This window comes from Helobdella robusta (assembly GCF_000326865.2).
Source record: "Helobdella robusta unplaced genomic scaffold HELROscaffold_6, whole genome shotgun sequence".
NCBI lineage: Eukaryota > Metazoa > Annelida > Clitellata > Rhynchobdellida > Glossiphoniidae > Helobdella > Helobdella robusta.
In genome coordinates this window covers 4,424,777-4,446,191 of record NW_008705330.1, presented here as the reverse complement: position 1 = coordinate 4,446,191, position 21,415 = coordinate 4,424,777, and the positions used below count along the sequence as shown (strand labels likewise).

The window sequence follows — 21,415 nt, the reverse complement described above, 5'->3', positions numbered from 1 at the left end:
ATATATATATATATATATATAGATATATATATATATATATATATATATATATATATATATATATATATATATAATACATATATATATATAGAGGGGAGAAGGTGGTATTATGAAACGGGGTTGTAATATGAAACCGCAATTTTTAACGGGGTTGTAATTTGAAACCGCAATTTTTTCCATGAAGATTTGTTATGACCTATCTATAATTGTTTTACACGAAATTGCTTCCGAAGTTGTTCAAACATTTTGATAGGTAAGATTTAAATTTTTTTTGTATCTACATGAGTAAATAATATATATAATTATTTATTTTGTCATTTAGTAGATATGTTAAACTTTAATATTTCTTGAATAGTTATTTAAAATCATACTTTGTAAAGTGTAATTATTGGACTTGTTTTTAAAATGGCGATTGGTGGTAATATGAAACAGACTGTTCCATAATACAACCTTTTATATTTTTTTATGTATCATGCCAAGAAACAAATTGGGACCGCTAAAAAGGGGGTTACGACAGATAGAGGTAGAAAAGCCTTATTAGCTACTATTATAACCGGTTCTCCATATAAGGCTGCCTTGAAATCATCAAATGATAAAAAATCAGCTGAACCAATTTCGAAGAAAAAAGGGGACCACATCACAATGCAGCCATCAGCAATAAAAAGCAGGTGGATCAGCATCAGCTAGGAACAAGTAAACAATGTCTAATCTCTGAAAAAAGTGAGATTGAAGATGAAACTTCAAGCGATGAAGAAGATACCGGAAGTCTTATCTCATCCGGGAGCTCCAACGCATTAGATCTTTTTGGACAGGAAGTTCCAGAAGATAATTTTGTGGTGAGACATTCAAAACATCAAAATCTGGAGAACTTTGGGTGCAATGTGTGATATGTCTAAAATGGGCTCATATGTTATGTAGTAGTGGATGTCAAAAAGATATTTTCATCTGTGACTTGTGTTTGTAAAAACTCATATAAAAATGTGTTTTATTACTTATCATTTTTATTTCATTGATAAGAACAATTTGTTATGTTTAAAAGTATAAAACTTTAATTATATGTAAGAATAAAAGAGATTGTTCTGAAAATAAAACATTTTTTTGTTCATTTCTACATTTGTTTCATTTTACCACCCCAACTTCCAAAAATCATTTTTCGAGGTATGCTAACAAAAAAATGTTTATCAAGGAGAAGTTTTATTCTTTACCGAAATTAGTCATAAAATATTATAAAATACATATTTGTTAGTTGTTTGGTAGACTAAGGGTCCAATAACTATTGTCTAAATTTTTTTTTTGGCCCAAGACAAAAAGTGGTCCATATTACCACCTTCTCCCCTATATAAATATATATATATATATTGTTATATATATATTGTAATATATATATATATATATATATATATATATATATTATATATATATATGAGTGTGACGTAACATAGGGCAATTGATATATATATACTCATGCATAGAACCTTAGTAATGGATGATTTGCTCAGACATTTTTTCCTAATCAAATTGAAAATTTTACCGGATAGAAAATTGAATATGACGTCACACTTTTGCTATAAATAGCGCGATACGGCAACCTTCGGTCAGGTTTATGAACATTGCTAAAAAATGACGCAAGGGATTTAAGAAAATAAAATATAAAGGCGCAAACGCCTTAATATCAATTTTTACAACTCGAATACTCAATTTCAATGACTCAAAGCAAGAATAAAAACATTGAACACCTATGTATAATGTAAACAACAACGACCACGTCATCCATCCTCTAATACCACCAATTAAAACTACAACACACAACCTTCGTCAACGCAAACATAACCATCAAGTCGCCACCCAATCTACATATCAGGAAAAGACTTTCATCACAAGACACCTCAAACATATTAACACACAATAAAACTTTTTCATTCACACAAGTAGTTTTTATTTATCGATCTAACTCACAAAGTCATCATCTAGTCTATTCATTTTATTGTCAATTTGTTTTATTTTCTTTTATTTATTTATTTCTTTTTTTATTATTATTTAATATTTATTTTATTGTTCAAGTTTGAACAATTTTCTTTCTCTATTTATTTATTTACTTATTGGCTTAATTTTGTGCTACTGCCTTGCGTGCTGTAACAGTTTCTGCGTTTGTCAGATCTGAATTTTTAAAGAATAATAAAAAAATATAACGACATAATTATAACGAAAGTCTGAATCGCATTTTGAATTTGTTATTTCGCGAGATTATTAAAATATTAATGACCATATTTTATACAGCATTTTGTGAATTCTTGACATTAATCAATTTTCCTTGCTAGAATTTTCTGGAAATTATTCAATTTATTGAAAATAAAATTATTATTCAAGTTCATCATGAAAATTTAATAAAACTGTTGTTATCCAAATTCATCATGCAGATAGAGGCCTTATTTCGATTATTTACAAATGATCCGTGTAGGTTTGATTTATATAGTTTCTTTAAACAAAGCAAAGTTGGTTCTTTAGCAAAATGAGTTACTTAATTGGTGTTGTTTCTTTCATCTTTGTTGTTCAATTTCAATTGTAATGCATTTTTTTATTTTCCATCTTGGAAACAATGACTGGCAAGACAGCAGACGAAGATGTGAACTATTTTAGACTACTAAAATTTAATTTACATAAAATTAAAACATATATATACATATTCTTTTTTATATTTCAAATTTTATTAATCAAAGAAAAATACATAAAATTAATAAACTATGTACAACTTCAAATACGAATTAAATTAACATCTAATAAAACTTAACAATATCTCAAGAGTCACTAGTATTGCTTGTATAGAATTTAAAATTAAATCTGCACCAAACACGTAAGTTTGCCAAAACAGAAAGTACATTGCTCCTAGTAAAGACAAAATTGAAATTAACAACCCCACCATGAAAAGTTTGAAAGATTTTGCTTTATTCCCATACCAATCTGAAAAATTGAAATATTATTAATCTGAACTAACAACCATTTTATAACTTTATAATTTTATAATAATAAACTCATATAATGAAACAAAACTCACATGAAAAAATTCTCAAATATTCAAATGGCAATAAAACTAAAAAGAGTGAAAGCAGTTCGGGTATGAAATATCTTAGTGGATAATTCATCGCAATCTCTGAAATGTAAAAAAATGTTTTAAAAAATGTAAAAAACTGAGCAATTTTCCTTTAATTTAAATTTTCTGAAGCAGATCTCAACCTTTATATATAAGCAGTGATATCATCATCAAAAACATAGAAATGTAGTAAATTGAGTGAAACGCCAACAGCATTTGGAACATTACAGTTGTAGGTAAATAGTTTCCATCTAAAATGACGAATTTTAAATTCAATATTCACATTCATGACAAACAATTTAATTCAACTCGAATCAATCATTTAACATGTTGACCAGTCAATCAATCAACCAATCAATCGACCAATTAACCAACCAACAAACCAACCAACCAACCAACCAACCAATCAATCAATCAATCAATCAATCAATCAATCAATCAATCAATCAATCAATCAATCAATCAATCAATCAATCAATCAATCAATCAATCAATCAATCAATCGATCGATCGATCGATCGATCGATCGACCGACCAACCGACCAACCAATTAATCAATCAATCAATCAATCAGTTTATAAAGCGCTATTTCAGCGATGTTCAACAGCGACTTTCGGTAAATTTTAAAAACAGATGGGTCTTGAAATCCGCTCTGAACTTTGTTAAGTGATTGAGTTGAGAAGCAGTTAGAGGAGGAGAAAAGTCTATATCAAACTTCCAAGAGAAAAGGGCTTGAAAAAGCAAAAGAAGATTTAGCATAAAGTGTTTATTAAGAGTTAAGAAGAAGTGAGAACGAGAAGACGAGTATAAAACGGGGCGTTTAGGTATAATTAATTATAAATATATCTCCTAAGTATTTAGGAAATAATTTAGATTGAAACTTGTATATTAATGCGCAAATTTTAAAAATTATTCTATGAATTCTATGAATGATATTTATTAAAAAAAACAACTGCCTTATGAATTCATAGACTGAATACCCTGACTAAAATTTCCCTATTTCATTCTTCCAATTTTATACACTTTATCTGTTTATCAGAAATAAAACAACTTTTGTTTCCCAAATTTATTATAGGGACTTAAATCTAAGCTGCTCGTTTTTATAATAAAGTTGAACATTTTACTACATAAACAAACCTCTTAAAATTTAAGAGGTTTGTTTAAGACTTAAATCTATTAGCAATTAGCCTAACTAAATTGTATGAATATCGATCGTATACAACACAAATACACATGGATGGCGCAGATGCTTTTCAGTCGATGTTAAGTTTAATTTAAGAAGCAAGTTCATTAACTTCATAGAAAGTTAAAATACAAATAAAGTATAATTTTTAGTATGAATTTCAAATTTGTACCAATTTTCAGTCTTTTTTTAGTTTTTGTTTTTACATATTTTTTAATAATATTTTAAATTTATCTGAATGTTTTTTTTAGCTTTTGTCATATTGTCAAATTTATATAATAATAATGGACAAAATTAAAAAAAAGACAGTAATGTGTAAAAATATGTTGTTAAATGATAAATATTTTGTTATAAATAAGCAATCACGAAACAATGAAAACGTGCATACCGGGAAGGACCATTTTGTTTATACTTTATTTACGTTGCCATAACGACGAGAAGGTGTGTTGAATGTGTTTTAATTTCAAGTGGGAAAAATTTTAAAATTAATTTTAAACTCAATAATGGTAATAATAAATTCATTTAATAAAATAAGTTAATACATCATGTGAAAATTATGTTTGAGTCAATTGAATTAATTGCTATCTATGAGAAAGGTCTATTAGATGCACAGATGTTTTTGAAAGCGCGTCCAGTTTTTGAAAAGACAAACATGACATATTTGTTATTTTGATCGAGGAATTAAATACGGATGGCGTCTATTCGTGACTTCGTGACGATGTTCATCTAACTAATTGAACGAATAAGGTCACGAGTAACGTTAATTAAATTACTACTCAGTAAGAAAGGAAAACTTACTACTACCCGTACTAACCAATAAAAATAAAAAGGCAAAAAGAAAAAGCCAATTGTACGGAAAACTAAGTAGAAAAAGGACAACAGAATAGGACAGAATGGACAACTTAATGTTTGGGTCTACCTTGTTTCAGCCCCTGTCTGACGTCGTTGGCTTCCCGCTTGATCAGGTGGGTCGTGCTAAGGCAGCTAAGCCAATGAATATTGAATATGTTAACTCAGTTAACTGTTTAGTTAATTATTAGCCAATTTTTTAATCCAATTATTAATTAGTAGTCTAGTTTCATTTTTTGTTCTTTTATTGTTTAGTTTTAGCTGGACTATAATAGTTTTTTAGTTGATTAGTGTGAATGTAATCTTGTAAATGTAATGATTTTGTAATCAAAATCAATCTGTCAGAGCAAGTCAGACTACAGTTTGATAGAGACCAAAACTTATTAATATAAAAATAAACATAAAACAGATATAATTTAGTTTTTTACATACATGTTATGTATTTACATGTAAAATGTTCCAAATACAATAAAAAATGATAAAATTTAAAATAATAAAATTAAGAATGTTGAAGACTGAGTCAGACTATCTAACCGGATGAAATGTGAAGTCATTTAAAATTTCAAAATATAAGCAAAAGTTTGTTGAAAGCTAAAAGTCTTTAATGTCAAATTGTGTTGCTTATAATAAAGTTGTAGTAACAATATAAATAAAAAAGTGTCAAGGAACCTAATGGGAACTTTTTTACGCTGATTATATGAAAGATTGGAGGGGTTTCATGGTGATTAGTTCAAGCATAAAAAGTATGTTAAGTTATATGATATAAATATATATATATATCCATGCGTTTTTCATAGGTTAATTGAGTAAATAATGTGTTTGCAAAAAATATGAACTGAGACATTGCACAAATATATTTTTATTAACTTTTATTTTTAAATATTCTAAAAAACGTTTTAATGGCTTTATTTCAGATCAATTTTTTTCTGTCTCAAATAATTGCCTTAATATGTGGATTCATTTTTCGATGTCTCTTTTCACCATGCCGTGTTGGTGCGAATGTTCGACATTCATTTGAGGCCATTCTAGGCTTCTCTCTGCTCTTCTTCTGCTTTGGCATGTAAAAATTAGCATTTATATTTTTAATGATTTGAAAATATTTCAATTTGTTTTATTATCTAACTTATTCACTGAGTTAAAACATTGATAGCTTATCAAACAAAAATGAAATATGAATGTCAGTCAGTCATTAGTTGTTGTGGTCCAAAGTGTCATCTGCTGGCTGATCATGTGGAGAGTTCCACATGGAACCTCAGAAAAGTTGGTTTTCCTGACTGCGATGTTGTTCCTGGCAGTCTGCCACTCTCTGCGAATGTACTACGATTATTCTGGGTACAACCTGGACATAACTGGGTCTGTTGGGATATGTATTGCTTGGACTTTCATTGTGATGATGTTGTTGGTGATGATGTTGTTGGTGATGATAGTGTTGGTGATGATGTTGTTGGTGATGATAGTGTTGGTGATGATGGTGTTGGTTATGATGATTCGGCGTTGATGGTCATTATTAATACGTACTCACTGAAACTTCACAAATAATGTTGTTTTCTTATATTTCTCTGGAATGGCTAGGTAGGTTACACGCAGACAGGCATCGACTGTAAATTTGATATTATAGAAATAATTATTATTTATTATAATTGTGAATTGACTTCAAGTAGCATCTTTAGATTTGTAATTATTAACATTGGGTTAATCCAACGTGCACTCCAACGTGCACCTTCCTGGACCCCCCTGACAGGCCACTGATGATCAACACCCAGAGGATCACCAGTCTGGCGTTCTCATTATCAGATGGAAAGGAATTGATGACTGATCCTGACATCAGGACAACTCCATACATTTTCAATAAGACTATTTCGTTTGTTGGACTTTTATTTTTTATTTATTTTATGAAATGATTTTTTTTTCTTAATTCACCTTTCAATCATGATTTTTTAAAAACTAATTAATGTCCAAACTCAAAATTAGTTTGCAAAGATGCTTGAAGTGATAGAAAATGGGATGATGATAATAAAAATGATTTCAATAATCACAATTATCATCACCATTATATAGAAGACATTTTTCCATATTATGAAAATAATTTTCTAGTTTTTAAGCCATAGAGAAGCAGGATCTGTTTGACCGCTTATATTCTAAACACTTGTTAACATATTCTTATTGTGCATTTTAAAGCCTTCACTCAAAATTAAAAATATCTTGCGTGTAGACACAATCACACGTACCATCACATCATACATACAAATAATTGAATACACAAACACACGAAAAGCATTCTGACATTAAAACAGATGACACACACAAGTGTGTATAAACACATACATTCGTACAAACAAACCAACACAAACAACAGCGAGCTTCCATCTATTCTTGAGCTGCTGAGCTACTCACTGAGTTTCCACATGATTATCTGCGGTCCATTCTCTTTCTACAAGGAGTATATTAACTTCATTCATGGGAACAATATCACTTACCAAGTTCTACTTTTATGACTTTTAACTGGCAAATAAATAACTTATAAATGGATAATTTAGTTCTCTTAATCAAACTAATCAGTGATATGATTTAGGAAGTTGGTTTAGAAATGTTTATAGCCCTAAAGCATTAGTGATGTAATGGTTTTTAATTTATGTTATTTTATTTAAACCATATAATAAGTGCCGTATTCTCCTGTTCGACAGCTTTTTAAATGAAAATTAGATTAGAAATTGGTTTGTTACTTTCTGTCTGGAGATTGTTCTGGCTTTTAAGTTAATTTGATGGACATAAATATAATTAAATATATTTTATATTTCCGTGTATGTTTATCATTGATTGTATGCAATAGCAACTGAATATTGTTGTAACATTAGAATGAAGCTGGCGACGTGATGTGTATTCATCTGAAACCAAATGTAAGTCACCAATTAACTGTCGCCAATTATTTTTATTATCTAAATAAGCACCAGCCTCTTAACGCTTTGTTTCCTGTCTCTACAATAGTTCATGAGTTTTATTTTTCAAATTACTTCAAAGTCATCGATGGTAATCCATCATTTTATTAACCAATTAATTGTTAGTAGGGAATTTAGAAGATTTTATAAATTAGTATATAAAGAGCTGAGCTGTTTCGAAGGTAGATGTTACGTTACGTTATATTGTGTTGTGTAGATGGTTCTGTTGGAGAAGTTGTCGTCTGTTGCTGTGTTCTTGGTGCTGATGGCAGTATGCACTCCCATGTTTCCTGCTCAAACTCTAATTGGTCGGTATTTTGGTCTTTTTGCATCCATGCATTCTTATTTTATCAGTTATTTTTTATTAAATTTTTTAAAATTTATATTATTGTTGCTTTTCTACTATTTAACTAAGCCATTCTGGTGCATTTGCAGAGAAACAAAAACAGTTGAGTGTCTGATATTATCCACCACTTATCAATTAACTAATGAATAGAACAATGAATAAATTTTAATTTTGCTGATAAGCTAATCAATCCAATGAATCATTAAATTATCACATGATCAGTGAATCATTTATATGATAAAACAAACAATCAATCCAAACCAAACAATCCAAACCAAACAATCAACCAACCAACTAATTTACCAACCAACCAATCAACTAACCAATCAATCAACTAGCAAACGAATCACCAACAATCTCACATGTGTCAAATACACATACACCACCATCTGACCACACAGATGAGACCTTCAATTCATCGCACTCACTCCCCTACCGCATCATCTACTGCGTCATCTCAACTTCTGCCGCCAGGTTTAAATATTATGTCGCCTGGAAACTTGGTTAGTAGTGCTAATTAATAACGATGATGTATTCGTCTATGATGAAAATGATTATCGGGATGGTGACCATGGTTATGGCGCTGGTGATAATGATGAGGGCAGTAATTATAATAATGATAATGATGGTGAGAATTGTGATGGTTGAGTGATGTTTCCCTGCATGACATCAATGGAACATGATGGAACCTTCCAGCTGAGGCAATCAACGTGGCTGCCGGGTTGGGATTCGGTGGTGTCGACCAGTTTGGGCGTCAGAGGTGGGATTTCATGGATAATGTCAGTGTCTTCAAAGTTGAGGTTTGCTAGATGGGGGATTAATAAATGGATGGATGGACGGATGGAATACTAACCTGGGCTAATAATTGAATAAATATAAATGCAACAAGATGACTTTTGACCTAACAGTTTTTAACTCACAACCATCAAATGTATAAAAAATTATTATGCCAACCAATTATACAGACTGGCCAACCATTCAAACCAATCAACCAGCCATTCACCAAAAAAATCAATCAATCAATCACCCAGTTTGCAACTAGCATTCGAACGTTACTGAGCAACTGGAACTCGCGATCGACGCTGTGGTTGAGGCATGTGGTCTATGAAAGGACGCACAACACGTTGGCTGTCTTCGCCGTGAGTTTGTGATGGCGTTGACATCTATGGATGACGTGGTCTCTAACATAATATTGACATTTGTTGTGGTGACGATGATGATGTTGGTGACGTTGATGATGACAAGGAGCGTATAAAACAGGAGAAATGTAAAGAGAAGTAAATTATGATAGCATGCTTTATTTTATTTCATCTTGTTTTATTAACTTCAGTTGAACAACCAAAAAAGAAAAAACTTTCCTGCGGGGAAGTCACCATTAACTGAAATCGTCAAATGTAATAAATAATTGATTTCTAACTACAAAGATATTGAGTAACAAAATCCGAACAAAAACGAGTACGTATTCTAGATGAACATGGTAAATTTTATAAAAAGCCTGTTTTAATGACTTAAATGGTGAAATCGAGTTAGACGGTTTATCAGTTAAACAGCCAGCTTGATTTAATAACTCAGTTTGTAATTGGGAATATTATCTACCGTAGGCATGTTTATAATGATTAATTCTGATGAATTATAGAGGTCCAAGCCATGATCTGGTGAAACTCAGATGCTTATTGCTTAGGGATGAGGATCTAGTTTTCTTCAAGTAACAAATTGAAACTATATCTGCTTGATAGCTTGGAAATCATTTTAATTGCATACCTGCTATGAGTATGTTGTGATCTTTGCAATCAAACGCTTAAGAGACATCCAAAGAGATTATTTTTGGTTGCCTTTCCTATACTTCGAGTTCAAGTTCAGTTGAATATTTCCGGCGGAAACAATACTAGCAGGTTTATTAGCATCTAAATATGAAACCAATCTATCTCTTATTAATAGTATTGTAGTCTTCTATGTTTATATAACTACGATTGCGCCTTTGAGAACATTTAATTGGCGCTATATAAGTTTCCTATTGATTGATACATACATACATACATAAATTCAAACAAATATATATAATTGCATATATGAACAAAAATTCATACACACATATATGCATACATACACATTCAGATGAGTGCATTATGGCATGGCTTCTACCCGGGCTACTACGTTACATTCATGACAGGTGCTTTCCTGGTCTACGAATCCAGAATGGTAGGTTGTGGATAATTTGATGGATGAATGGATAAGTGGATATGTAATTAGATGGATGAAAGGTTTGATGAGTGATAGATAATTTAATGTGCTGATCGGTTTATAAAAGAATTCAATCATAAAAGATTTGTATGGTGGAAAAAAAGACAAACTCATTTTTGTCTGAGTAACGTGACAATTAAGAAACCTTTATAAAATGTTTATTAAACGGTCATTTTGTTGCTATATTGCCGCACCAATCTGAAATCAATTGATTCAACACCATCGCTTTCATTATTTGCATTATTTTCGCCATCATCGTAATAATCTCCATCTTCGTCATCACCATCCAAACAGGTGCGCCCAATAATCCGTCCAAAGTTCCAGTCATCGGCAGTTCTCTCGAAGGTGTACGACCTGTTGACGTTCTGCAGTACCAAGCTAGCACTCACCTACCTCGCCGTGCCCTTCTTGCTTCTCGAGTTCTCAAAAACTCTCCTCTTCCTTCAGTTTGTTCCCTGCTTATGTTTAGATCATTTTTGTGGCGTCGTTCATCTCAGTCAGACCTATTGTTCTATTATGTTGAATTGATACGAAATGATGATTTAATTATTGAATGAATAAATGATTGAATGAAATAATTAAGGTTTGAAATAATAGTAATAATAATAATAGATGAACGAACTTGAGAGTTTGTGAGTTCAATGAACTATTATTTCTCTAGCATGTATATGAATAGATTGGCCCCCAACTTATGCTACATCATCAGGGCTCAGAATTGTCTCTTTCATTTTGATAAAGTTAACAACGTGTCATTCATTATAGAACTCTGCATGGCTGGATGAATGATGAATATTTCATCTTTGTTACCATGCAGTTTAAATAAACATGTTGTTTGTGACCACACAGTGAAGCATATTTCTCTGTGCACGTGATCTCCATCCTCATCTTCTTAATTCTGCTCCCATTCTTGCCCGGCAAATCATCTGTTGAGATGTCCAGCAGCAAGGAGGGATGATGTGTGATGATGATATGACGATGATGTTGATGATATGAATTAGGATGATGGGGAGTGATACTGTAACGTTGATGACGGTTACAATACTGTGATGGTGATGACTTTAATTTAACGATGATGATGATAATATTGTGAAAATGATGATGATGGTATTGTGGCGATGATGGTGATAATGATAGTGTGGGGATGATAACGAATTATAATAAAAGAATTTTACGGTGTTGACAGTTGCTTGTGATAGCCTCTTATTTTAGTGCACCATAATTTTTTAAATTATATAACTCGTTATAATCTTTCGTTGAAAATTTTCTTGCAAGTATGGACATATATTTTCACCTCTTCAAAGATTTGTAATAAAAACAGCACAATTTATGTTCTGACTAGTGTTATATTTGATTTATTATATGTGTCTTATGTGCTTATTTGCATTTCATTTTTTATAATTTTACATTTATACATTATTTATTTTTTTTAGGATTTTGAAATTGTTTTTCAAAATTTTTGATCCTGGAATTATTGAATGAATAAATAATTGAATGAAATAATTAAGTATTGAAATAATAATAATAATAGATGAACGAACTTGAGAGTTTGTGAAATCAATGAACTATTATTTCTCCAGCATGTATATGAATAGATTGGCCCCCACTTATGCTTTTTTAGAAATTGCTCAATTTATTGAAACTAGAATTGTTATTCAAGTTCACCATAAAAATTTAATCAAACTGTTTTTATCCAAATTCATTTTTCGATTTCGATTTTTTACAAATCATCTTCAGTGCAGGTTTGGTTTATATAGTTTCTTTAAACAAAGCAAAGTTAATTTTTTAGCAAAGTGAGTTACTTAGTTGATGTTGTATTTTTCATCATTGTTGTTGTCATTCCTTTTTTCTTCATTGTTACTGAAGTTAGTATTAAGGCGTCGAGTTGGTAATGATGTTTGTAACGGGTTCGATATTAACTAAACACAACGACAGATATATTATTAATCCTCCTTTATTAAAACCTAACTAAATAATTATTTGAATAAATCAAATTAATGAAAATGCAACGATACAATACTCAATTTTACTAACGTCAACCCCGCCCAAGAGCCACAGAAAAGAAAGAGGCTTAACTTATTTGCGTAGGCTATTTATAGACATGCACGGTGCTCTCTCCTAGGTAAGCGCTTGTACTTTGGTCTAGTAATCGACCCACGTGACCATACGGCGCTCTCTCCTAGGTAAGCACACGTGCTTTGTGCTAGTACTTAATCCACGTGATCATGTAATGGAACAATTTCCATTACAGATGTTATCATTCTTTGTTGGATGTTTATTTGGGGTTTATTGATATCTATTAGGAAAGCTTCTGCAATTTTTAGATGTAGTGTGTTGGTGTTTTGATAAATTAATTTTGTGTTGTTTTCAAGAATTTGGCAGGTTATTGGAGTTGCATGTGTTGATTGCAAGTTAGATTTGGTGGCTCCTCTTTCTGTATGCATTGTGAGACGTATTGATAGTGAAGTGGTCGTAACATCAATATTGTTGACGCGCACAGTCGTCAATATTGCATTTAAATTTATATATTACATGATTACGCTTCAAAGTTGAATCTTCTTTAATAGTGCAGTTGTCATACAATCATTTTAGTATATCCTGAGTTTTATTTTATTAGTATCATTGGTTGGTGTAACATTTTTTTAATGATTTGTTTGAGGACGACTTCGTCTATTTTATGTGCCGTTGGCATATGATTTCTGTAATATAGGATTATGTCGTTGTCATTGTTGTTTTTGAATATATTGCTATCTTGGTGTGGTCTTTGTTGAATGGTACTTTCAATGGATGATGTTTTGCAATTTTGTAACCATTGCTTACTAGTAGATTAGTAATTCTTTTCAGCTCTGTATTGCCATCTTCGGTTGAGGATAGATGCGTGATGCACGGTTCACAAAGGATTTCATTGTACTTATTTTGAATTTTTCCGTACATTCACAAACCCATTAAACAAATACATTTGTTTGTTGCTTTGGCGTATACGCCAGTTGTAAATCTTTTTTTTCGTGCGTTACCAAGACATCCAGGAATGGCAATGAACTTTCACTTTCGTGCTCAATATTGAAATTCAATTTTGATCTGTTGTGCGACATCATTAGCCTTCTTTTCGGCAAGGGAATAAATTTCTAAAACGTTTCTCTGGCCTCTACATTTTTGTTCTTGATATGGACATATTTGATAATCTAGCTTAATTTGTTTTTTGTGAGATGTATCATGTGTTGAATCAAAAATTATCCCATAATAATTTGCTTTTTTTACATCTTCAATAATTTTCTGCTTTACAATCTCTCCCGATATAGAAAAAAGTTCATTCAGTCGGATTTCAATAGCAACATTTTTTGAACTAACTATTATATTACTAAGTATTTATCTATAGGTAAACATATCAATACCAAAAATGAAAGCACACTTATTAATGAATTAATTAATTTAAAATTTGTGTATGGCGGTTTTTCGGAGGACCCTTTTTAATCGGAGGCCGTGGCAATCCACCCCCGCCCTCTCGGTACGCTGGGGGTGTTGGGCAAACACCAAACCAATGCTCGACATCCAGATGCCTGCGCACAAACAATGAAAATCGTTTTATAAAAAATGCCCTGGTTTTTCAGTGATTTTAGTTTTTTTATACATGTTCGTTTTTTTCAATAAGATTTTTAAAAATAAATTTATTTCCACCTTCGTCAAAACTTTAAAAGGATTATTTAGTCCTGAAGTATTAGAATGTGTTTTGAACGCTTGGATTCACATTCGCTGTATTTTTTGTTATACCTATGAAAATAAAGAGAGAATTAGTAATATTTATTTTAATAACAACAACAATAATATTTATTATTACTACTACTATTACGTTCACAATGACAGACAAATGAACGATTCATAAAATTTTAAACTCATCTTAACTCGAGGAATAAAAATTAGAACAGTAAAACAAATTTGATGCCATGTTGTCCGTTGTAAGTATCTGAGATTACCTAATCTAAAAGATTCATATAATCAGTCATGTCTTTCACAAAGTAAATATTTTGAAATTTCATTTCGGTTTCAAAGGTGTCATCACTATTTCCTGTTTTTAAAACATTTAGCCATAAAAGTTGAAAATGTTTTATTTTTAAAGAATGATTGACTTCTACTGTAGTGTCACTTCTTACCTGTTTCAATTCAAGAAGTTTAGTCGATTTAACATTCTGAGCTTTGGTTACAAGATGACGATGGCTTTTACTCTTTCTTCCGCAAAAACCACTTCACTTCCGCTCTGTGAGTAATTGCACCACAAATCCAAGCGAGCCTTGAATAGGCATCAGTTCATTTGTTTAGATGAACGACAACGTTAGAAAAAATGTAAAGAAATCAGATATAAAATAACTACGACTGGCTGGCAAATATCTCGGTATCGCAAACATCCTCATACTGACTACATCGGATATTTGCGAATACCGATTCCCTATCCAGCCATTAATTGTTCGTCTAATCACCGAAACTCTAATCCTGTAGCTGATGATATCGGTGGGTATGTAGGTGCGTGTTTGTGTGCGTGCAAATGCATATATCACCAAAATGTTGTTTAATTATGTACGTGTGCAATTGTGCATGTTGTGTGTTCTGTACGTGTGTCTGCCTAGATTTACATTTTGTACAGTCGGGAGCCTGTGTGTATGTGTCTATGTGTGTGTTTGTGTGTGTGTTTGTGTGTGTGTGTGTGTGTGTGTGTGTAACCACGGTCATTCATTATACCGTCAAACTCATTAAATGGTAATAACTAAACTTACACGAACATATAAGACGAGAAAGAGACTCACAAACATACACAAATAGGCCAATACAAAATTACACACGCGCACACACTAACACATACAGGTTTAAATATACTCAGAAAGTCAAGCAAACACCGTCACATACAGACACTCAAATAAACAATAAACAAACACACACAGATAAAAAAAGAGGAAGACACAAAGACAACGAGACACACACACGCACACACACACGCACACACACACACGCACACACACACACACGCATGCAAATACAGGACAGTATGTTATCAAAGGAGGAGGCACATTTAGTTGTTGCGATGGGAGTTTAATGACGTTAGATTACATTTCTTTAGTTAACTAGATGTCGTTCTGGGCATAATAAAAGTTCTGGTTGTGGTAGTTGTTGCTGGTAGCTGTTGTATTGTTAGTGACTGTTAAGAGTATTTATTGTAGTATTTTCAGTGGTTCTTGCATTTTGATAAGAAACAGTTGTAGTATATTGTAATTGTTACATATTAGAAGTTGTTTTAAATAATGTCAACTTCATCACACCAATTGCATACGTTGCACTGTTGATTGTTTTACTTGTAGTACTATACTACCTTGCTACTACTTTTACAGCTACTGAAGCTGCTATTACAGCTACTGAAGCTACTATTACAGCTACTGAGGTTACTATTACAGCTACTGAGGCTACTGTTACAGCTACTTAGGCTACTATTACAGCTACTGAGGCTACTATAACAGCTACTGAGACTTTTATTACAGCTACTGAAGCTACTATTACAATTACTGAAGCTACTATTACAGCCACTGAGGCTACTGTTACAGCTACTGAGGCTACTATTATAGCTACTGATGGAACGCACTATCACTACTGTTGATTTTTTTTATTGTTGATGAGTTTTACCGGTTATACTGCCAGTTTTTCCATTACTGTCACACGAAAAATAGCACAATTGATGTCACTAGTACTGCTGTTATTTTACTACTACTACCAAAATTGCAACAATTACAACAGCGTTTCGCCGCACGGCATCGTTTTATGGTGGCCATAAAAGCACGCACACCATTGCAGCTCATCTTCACAAGCCGGTCTTCCTGTACGTTTACATACACATTCGCATATGAATTTACTTATTTATTTATTCATTCATTCGTTCATTCATTCATTTATTCGGTCGTTCATTCATTCATTCGTTCGTTCATTCATTTATTCGTTCATTAATTAATTAATTAATTCATTCATTCGTTCATTCATTCATTCATTCATTCATTAATTCATTAATTCATTCATTCATTCGTTCGTTCATTCATTCATTCATTCGTTCGTTCGTTCGTTTGTTCGTTCATTCATTCATTCATTCTTATCATAAATAAAAATTCATTAGTTATTCATTAACTTGGTGTTTTGAGTTAATGCGTTTGATGGAATGAATGAATTGATAAATGAATGAATAACTAAGAAAATTAATTGATAATTTAAAACGAATGGACTAATTTTTTTTATTATCATTTATAATTGATACTTACAATTAATTCATCATAATATAACATAATAATTATATTGTAGACTTGTGAAAGTGATATAATAATAATAATAACAACAATAATAATAACAATAGCAATGATGTTGACGATGATGATGGTGATGATTTTCACAACAAAGTATGATCAAATATTAAATATTAAGATGTCAAAAGAAAAGTGGAATGTACGTGTGATCACATAACGCTAACAAAGGTCGGCCAGTCAGTGTTACAATGACACAAAGTTTATAATCAGAAGGTGAAACAAAAATTATCCTATAAAACTCTAAATAAAATTAACGACATATCTCAGTTCAATCATCACATAAATTATTGACTTCATCATCTGCATAATCGGATATTATGATATCAACAATAAAAACGAATAGCATCACTGACATCATCAGTGACATCATCATTGATATCATCAGTGACATCATTATTGATATCATCAGTGATATTACCATTGATATCATCAGTGATATCATCCCTGATATCATCGATGATATCATCCCTAATATTCTCATGCATGCACAATTTCATGCGTTTGTAGGTCGGAGAGTCTTCTGAAAGCGGCACAGCAATGCGTGCAGGCATACAGCGGAGACTTGTGGTGAGGCTTGCCCTTCGATGCTGCTGCTGATAAAGTCCCTGATGGTCCACCGCCTGTCTTCATATATCCTTGGGCCTGATGTGTGTGCGTGCGTGTGTGTGTGTGTTTCTGTATGTGTTTGTATCTAAGTGTGTTTCTACATGGTGCAGGTTTATACATGCATGTGCTTATGCTGTTTGTTGCACGTGTGTAACTGTCTGAATGTTGATTGACTAGCATGCCAAACATGCCAACCACTTGGGTTGGTGTTATTTAATTTAACGTGGTTTAATTTAATTTAAACTCAAATAATTTAAACCTCATTGGTTGAAGAACCTTTTTTGGAAATACTCAAACGTTTTCACCGCAGTGTTTTTTGAAGAATGGACTGAAAGAGTAACCTTAAAAAGGTTAAAGTTTATTTCTCCCTTCTTAGGCTCAGAGAAATCATCAACGCATAAACAGCGCTTATGAATACGTTCTAAACGACGCATCACACACGCAGCATGTGATACGCGGAGATCTTTTGTCATATTCGAACCCGGTCTCTGCGAAACAACACTAGGCGACCTTAACCACTAGGCCATCAGGCCGCCCAAATAAAATGCCCGTTCAAATACCTTCATGAGATGCATGTTGCGATGTACCACGAGTGTTCTCGGCTGACAGAATCCTTTGCCGCAGTCCATGCAGGTGAACGGCTTGTTCTTGGAGTGGATGTGTCTGTTGGCGGTTGTTTGGAACGGTGCAAACACTTATATCGCAATCACAATTTCTCTATAACAATGATAATTTCATATTGCTGAAAAGAAATTATCTATCTATCTCTATATATATATTTACTGAGATTTCATGATGGGATGTTATGTAATGTAAAATGTAGGAGTGTATTAATAATTTAAAACAAAATGGGATTTTTGGATTTCATTGTTTTCCCCTTCGTTCTATCTACTTGCTTTCTTTGGCATAAAGTCGGGACAGATCCTGTGAGTCTTTCTCGGTAACATTCACATGTTGAGTTAAAATTCTCACAAAATATTTGCTTTGGTTTAAGGTCAGATTTTGTGTATTTTGTGCTGGTGTGGTAAACAAATTAACATAAAATAGCGAAAAACAACGAGATCCTTCTCTTAAAATCATATAGAAAATGTGAAATTGATTGATTGATTGATTGATTGATTGATTGATTAGTAATTTACAAACATTCATTTTAATATGTAATTTATTGGCTTGTTTCAAACCTAAAACATGTTTATGTTCGTGTTATTTTTTTAACGTAAAAAATAATTTACCTATTTTTAATTATGCTCAAATCTGCAAAACTTTTTATTTTTATGATTCAAAAATAATTAAATACATGCGTTAAATATACAAACATTTTTAGTTAGCTGCAGTTTACAACTTAACAAAGTTAACTGATCACAATCTGCAACAAACCACAGCCTACAATTGACCACAACATACAACTGACCAAAGTTAACACAAACCACAACCTAAACTGGCCACAACATTGAACAGACAACGGCTTACAACTGACCACAGTCTACCAGAGATTTTACAATAAATAGAAAGTAGACTCACCTGTGATCGCGAAGATGATCCTGCCTTCTGAACCTTTTCTGGCAGACTTCACAGACGTAGGGCCGTTCGTCGGTGTGCGTTCGTTCGTGGATCAGCAGGTTGTAGGATTTGGTGAAGTGGCGGCCACAGAAACGACAGACGAACTGGCGACTGAATGAATGAACAAGTTCGTGATTGAATGAATGAATGTGAATGAACGAACGAACGAACGAACGAATGAATGAATGAATGAATAAATGAATGGATGGATGGATGAATAAATATAAAATGGACTAAAACAAGCTTATACAAAAAAAACAAAAAGTAAACAAAAGAAATACTTATCATGGTCAGTGCGCAAACAACTTTGACTGACGTGGAACAATTTTGTTCGACATAAAATAACTCACAATGTTTGTAAACTGATTGGTGTGTGGTTGGTCAACAGAAGAAATATGCGAATGATGGAGTGGATGAACGTTTGAACTTTTCGTATTGTCACTAGCTCGTATAACACGCTATGGTTTCTAAACACTTTTTTAAACGTACGTACGTGTTTATGTTATTCTGTTTATTTATTTGTATGTTTGTTTGTTTGTTGGTTTGTTTATTTGATTGTTTGTTTGTTTGATTGTTTGTTTGAGGTCTAGCGACATCTACAAAAGTTGATGTCTGTAAGAATGTATGTCATTAAACTTTGAGGGGCAGGGCCAATAACAGTTTTGCGAAACGATACAGACTTTTATAATGATATTTTTCAATTTATCTAAAAAGTACCTATATTCGAACGTTTGGCATTTAACTAACTAAAATTTAAAAAACTCAACATGTTGAAATATTCCTGAGGTAATCAGAGTATAACAAGCTTTCGAACCAGGTGACCAGCGCACAACTTCTTCATGTATCAAATCAGCACCTTAAACCTTAAGAAATGTAAACCTTCTTTTTTCCTCCCATTGTAAATTTGGAAAATTAAAATTGTTTTATGTGTTTTAATTACAGATAACCAGTTTCACAAATTTTTTGTCAAAAAAATAAACTTCAACATCAAAAGTTAGTTAATAAAAATTTTAAATCACCACCGACTTGGATTTCTTTGAAAATCTTTTCACCAGTGCAGAAGTTGCGTTTGTTGTGGCAGTTGTGGTGCTGCTGATGTGTTTTGTGCTGCCTTTTGTGGCCGCCAACGTTGATATCGATGTCAATTTGCAGCCCAAAAAGCGGTCCAAATTGGATTTGAAATGGCTAGTGGCAAAAAGTTGCAACTTTGAAAATGTTCCATGGTCGTTGTTCGAGTTGCTGTATAGAAACTGATCATTGTAATAATAATTACAACAATTTTGACCGCAACTGTAAATAGCGTTACAGTATTTGAAATCGTTGAGAGTTCCCAGCATGCAAGTGTTGTTAACGTCAAGTTTTCCGTTGAGAAAAACACCAACCTTGCTGCTGTTGTATCTGTTGTGATTGTTGTTGTTGATGACGACGTTGTTGTTGTTGTTGCTGTTGTTATTAATGATGTTGTTGTTGTTGTTGTATCTGTTGTGGTTGTTGATAAAGTTGTTGATGATGGTTTTGCTATCAAGATTTTTGTTGCTAGTGCTTATTATTTTGTTACAGTTTGAAATATATTTGTTGTAGCTTTCGCTGTTGTGCATACCAGTGAGCTCGTTAACAAGTGAATTGTTGGAATGCGTCGTCTGCTCTTCATTCAGATGTTGCTGATGTTGATGTGATTGTTGTTGATGTTGTTGTTGAGGACGTAGTTGACGTTGTTGATGATGTTGTTGTGAATATGGTTCATAAACTTGCTCTTGTAATGGATGGCGAGCGTTGGTTTGATGGTAGAATGCAGACAAGTCATGTTTAAAAAAATGTTGAGGAAAAGGATGTTTATGATGGTAGCCATGAAAACAATTCTGTTTTCTTTGTTGGTTGTCGTGAAATCTCAAAAGATGGTTGTGTTTCTGATGTTCCAGTTGTTGCTGTTGTTGTTGCTGCTGCTGCTGGTTATATTCCTGTTCGTTGAGGATGGATTGAGCGAGGTGGCTGAAATCAAACTTCATGACAACAACAATTTTTATAATATAATTTACATCTTAGGTCTATTTATTCTACTCATAAATAGTAATTCAATTAAAAAAATTTAATTCTATTGAAAATGGTATAATGTTTTATTGAAACATTATACATTATGAAATTATTTTTCATGTTGAATTTGACAAAAAGTTGCAGACCATTTTTTTCGGTTATTATTATCCTATTTAGTTACATTAGATAATATAATTTATTCCAATAAAAATTTTAATAGCGCAGGGACATGTCAACCTAATCACAGAA

General features: G+C 32.3%; 3 protein-coding genes across 3 annotated transcripts; 1 reads left to right on the top strand and 2 right to left on the bottom strand.

Annotated features, from left to right (window-relative positions):
- Positions 1-5,182: 5,182 nt before the first annotated feature.
- On the top strand, positions 5,183-11,066 carry HELRODRAFT_121109 (hypothetical protein; the record flags this gene model as incomplete). The annotated part of the gene is made up of 12 exons (XM_009029364.1): positions 5,183-5,236; positions 6,035-6,180; positions 6,303-6,473; positions 6,862-6,981; positions 7,477-7,600; positions 8,072-8,137; positions 8,289-8,364; positions 8,804-8,905; positions 9,099-9,202; positions 9,434-9,541; positions 10,518-10,601; positions 10,938-11,066. Coding segments are annotated over 12 exons (1,284 nt in total), but the record flags the coding sequence as incomplete, so codon positions are not given.
- A 3,003-nt stretch (positions 11,067-14,069) lies between these two features.
- Positions 14,070-17,520, bottom strand: HELRODRAFT_164422 (hypothetical protein; the record flags this gene model as incomplete). Its single annotated transcript, XM_009029363.1, has 4 exons — positions 14,070-14,197; positions 15,004-15,131; positions 15,214-15,284; positions 17,323-17,520. 4 exons carry the CDS (start codon positions 17,518-17,520, stop codon positions 14,070-14,072), a joined length of 525 nt encoding a protein of 174 aa, XP_009027611.1.
- HELRODRAFT_68585 (hypothetical protein) lies at positions 17,447-19,245 on the bottom strand (the record flags this gene model as incomplete). The annotated part of the gene is made up of 3 exons (XM_009028932.1): positions 17,447-17,530; positions 18,136-18,238; positions 19,097-19,245. Coding segments are annotated over 3 exons (336 nt in total), but the record flags the coding sequence as incomplete, so codon positions are not given.
- Between the last annotated feature and the right edge of the window lie 2,170 nt (positions 19,246-21,415).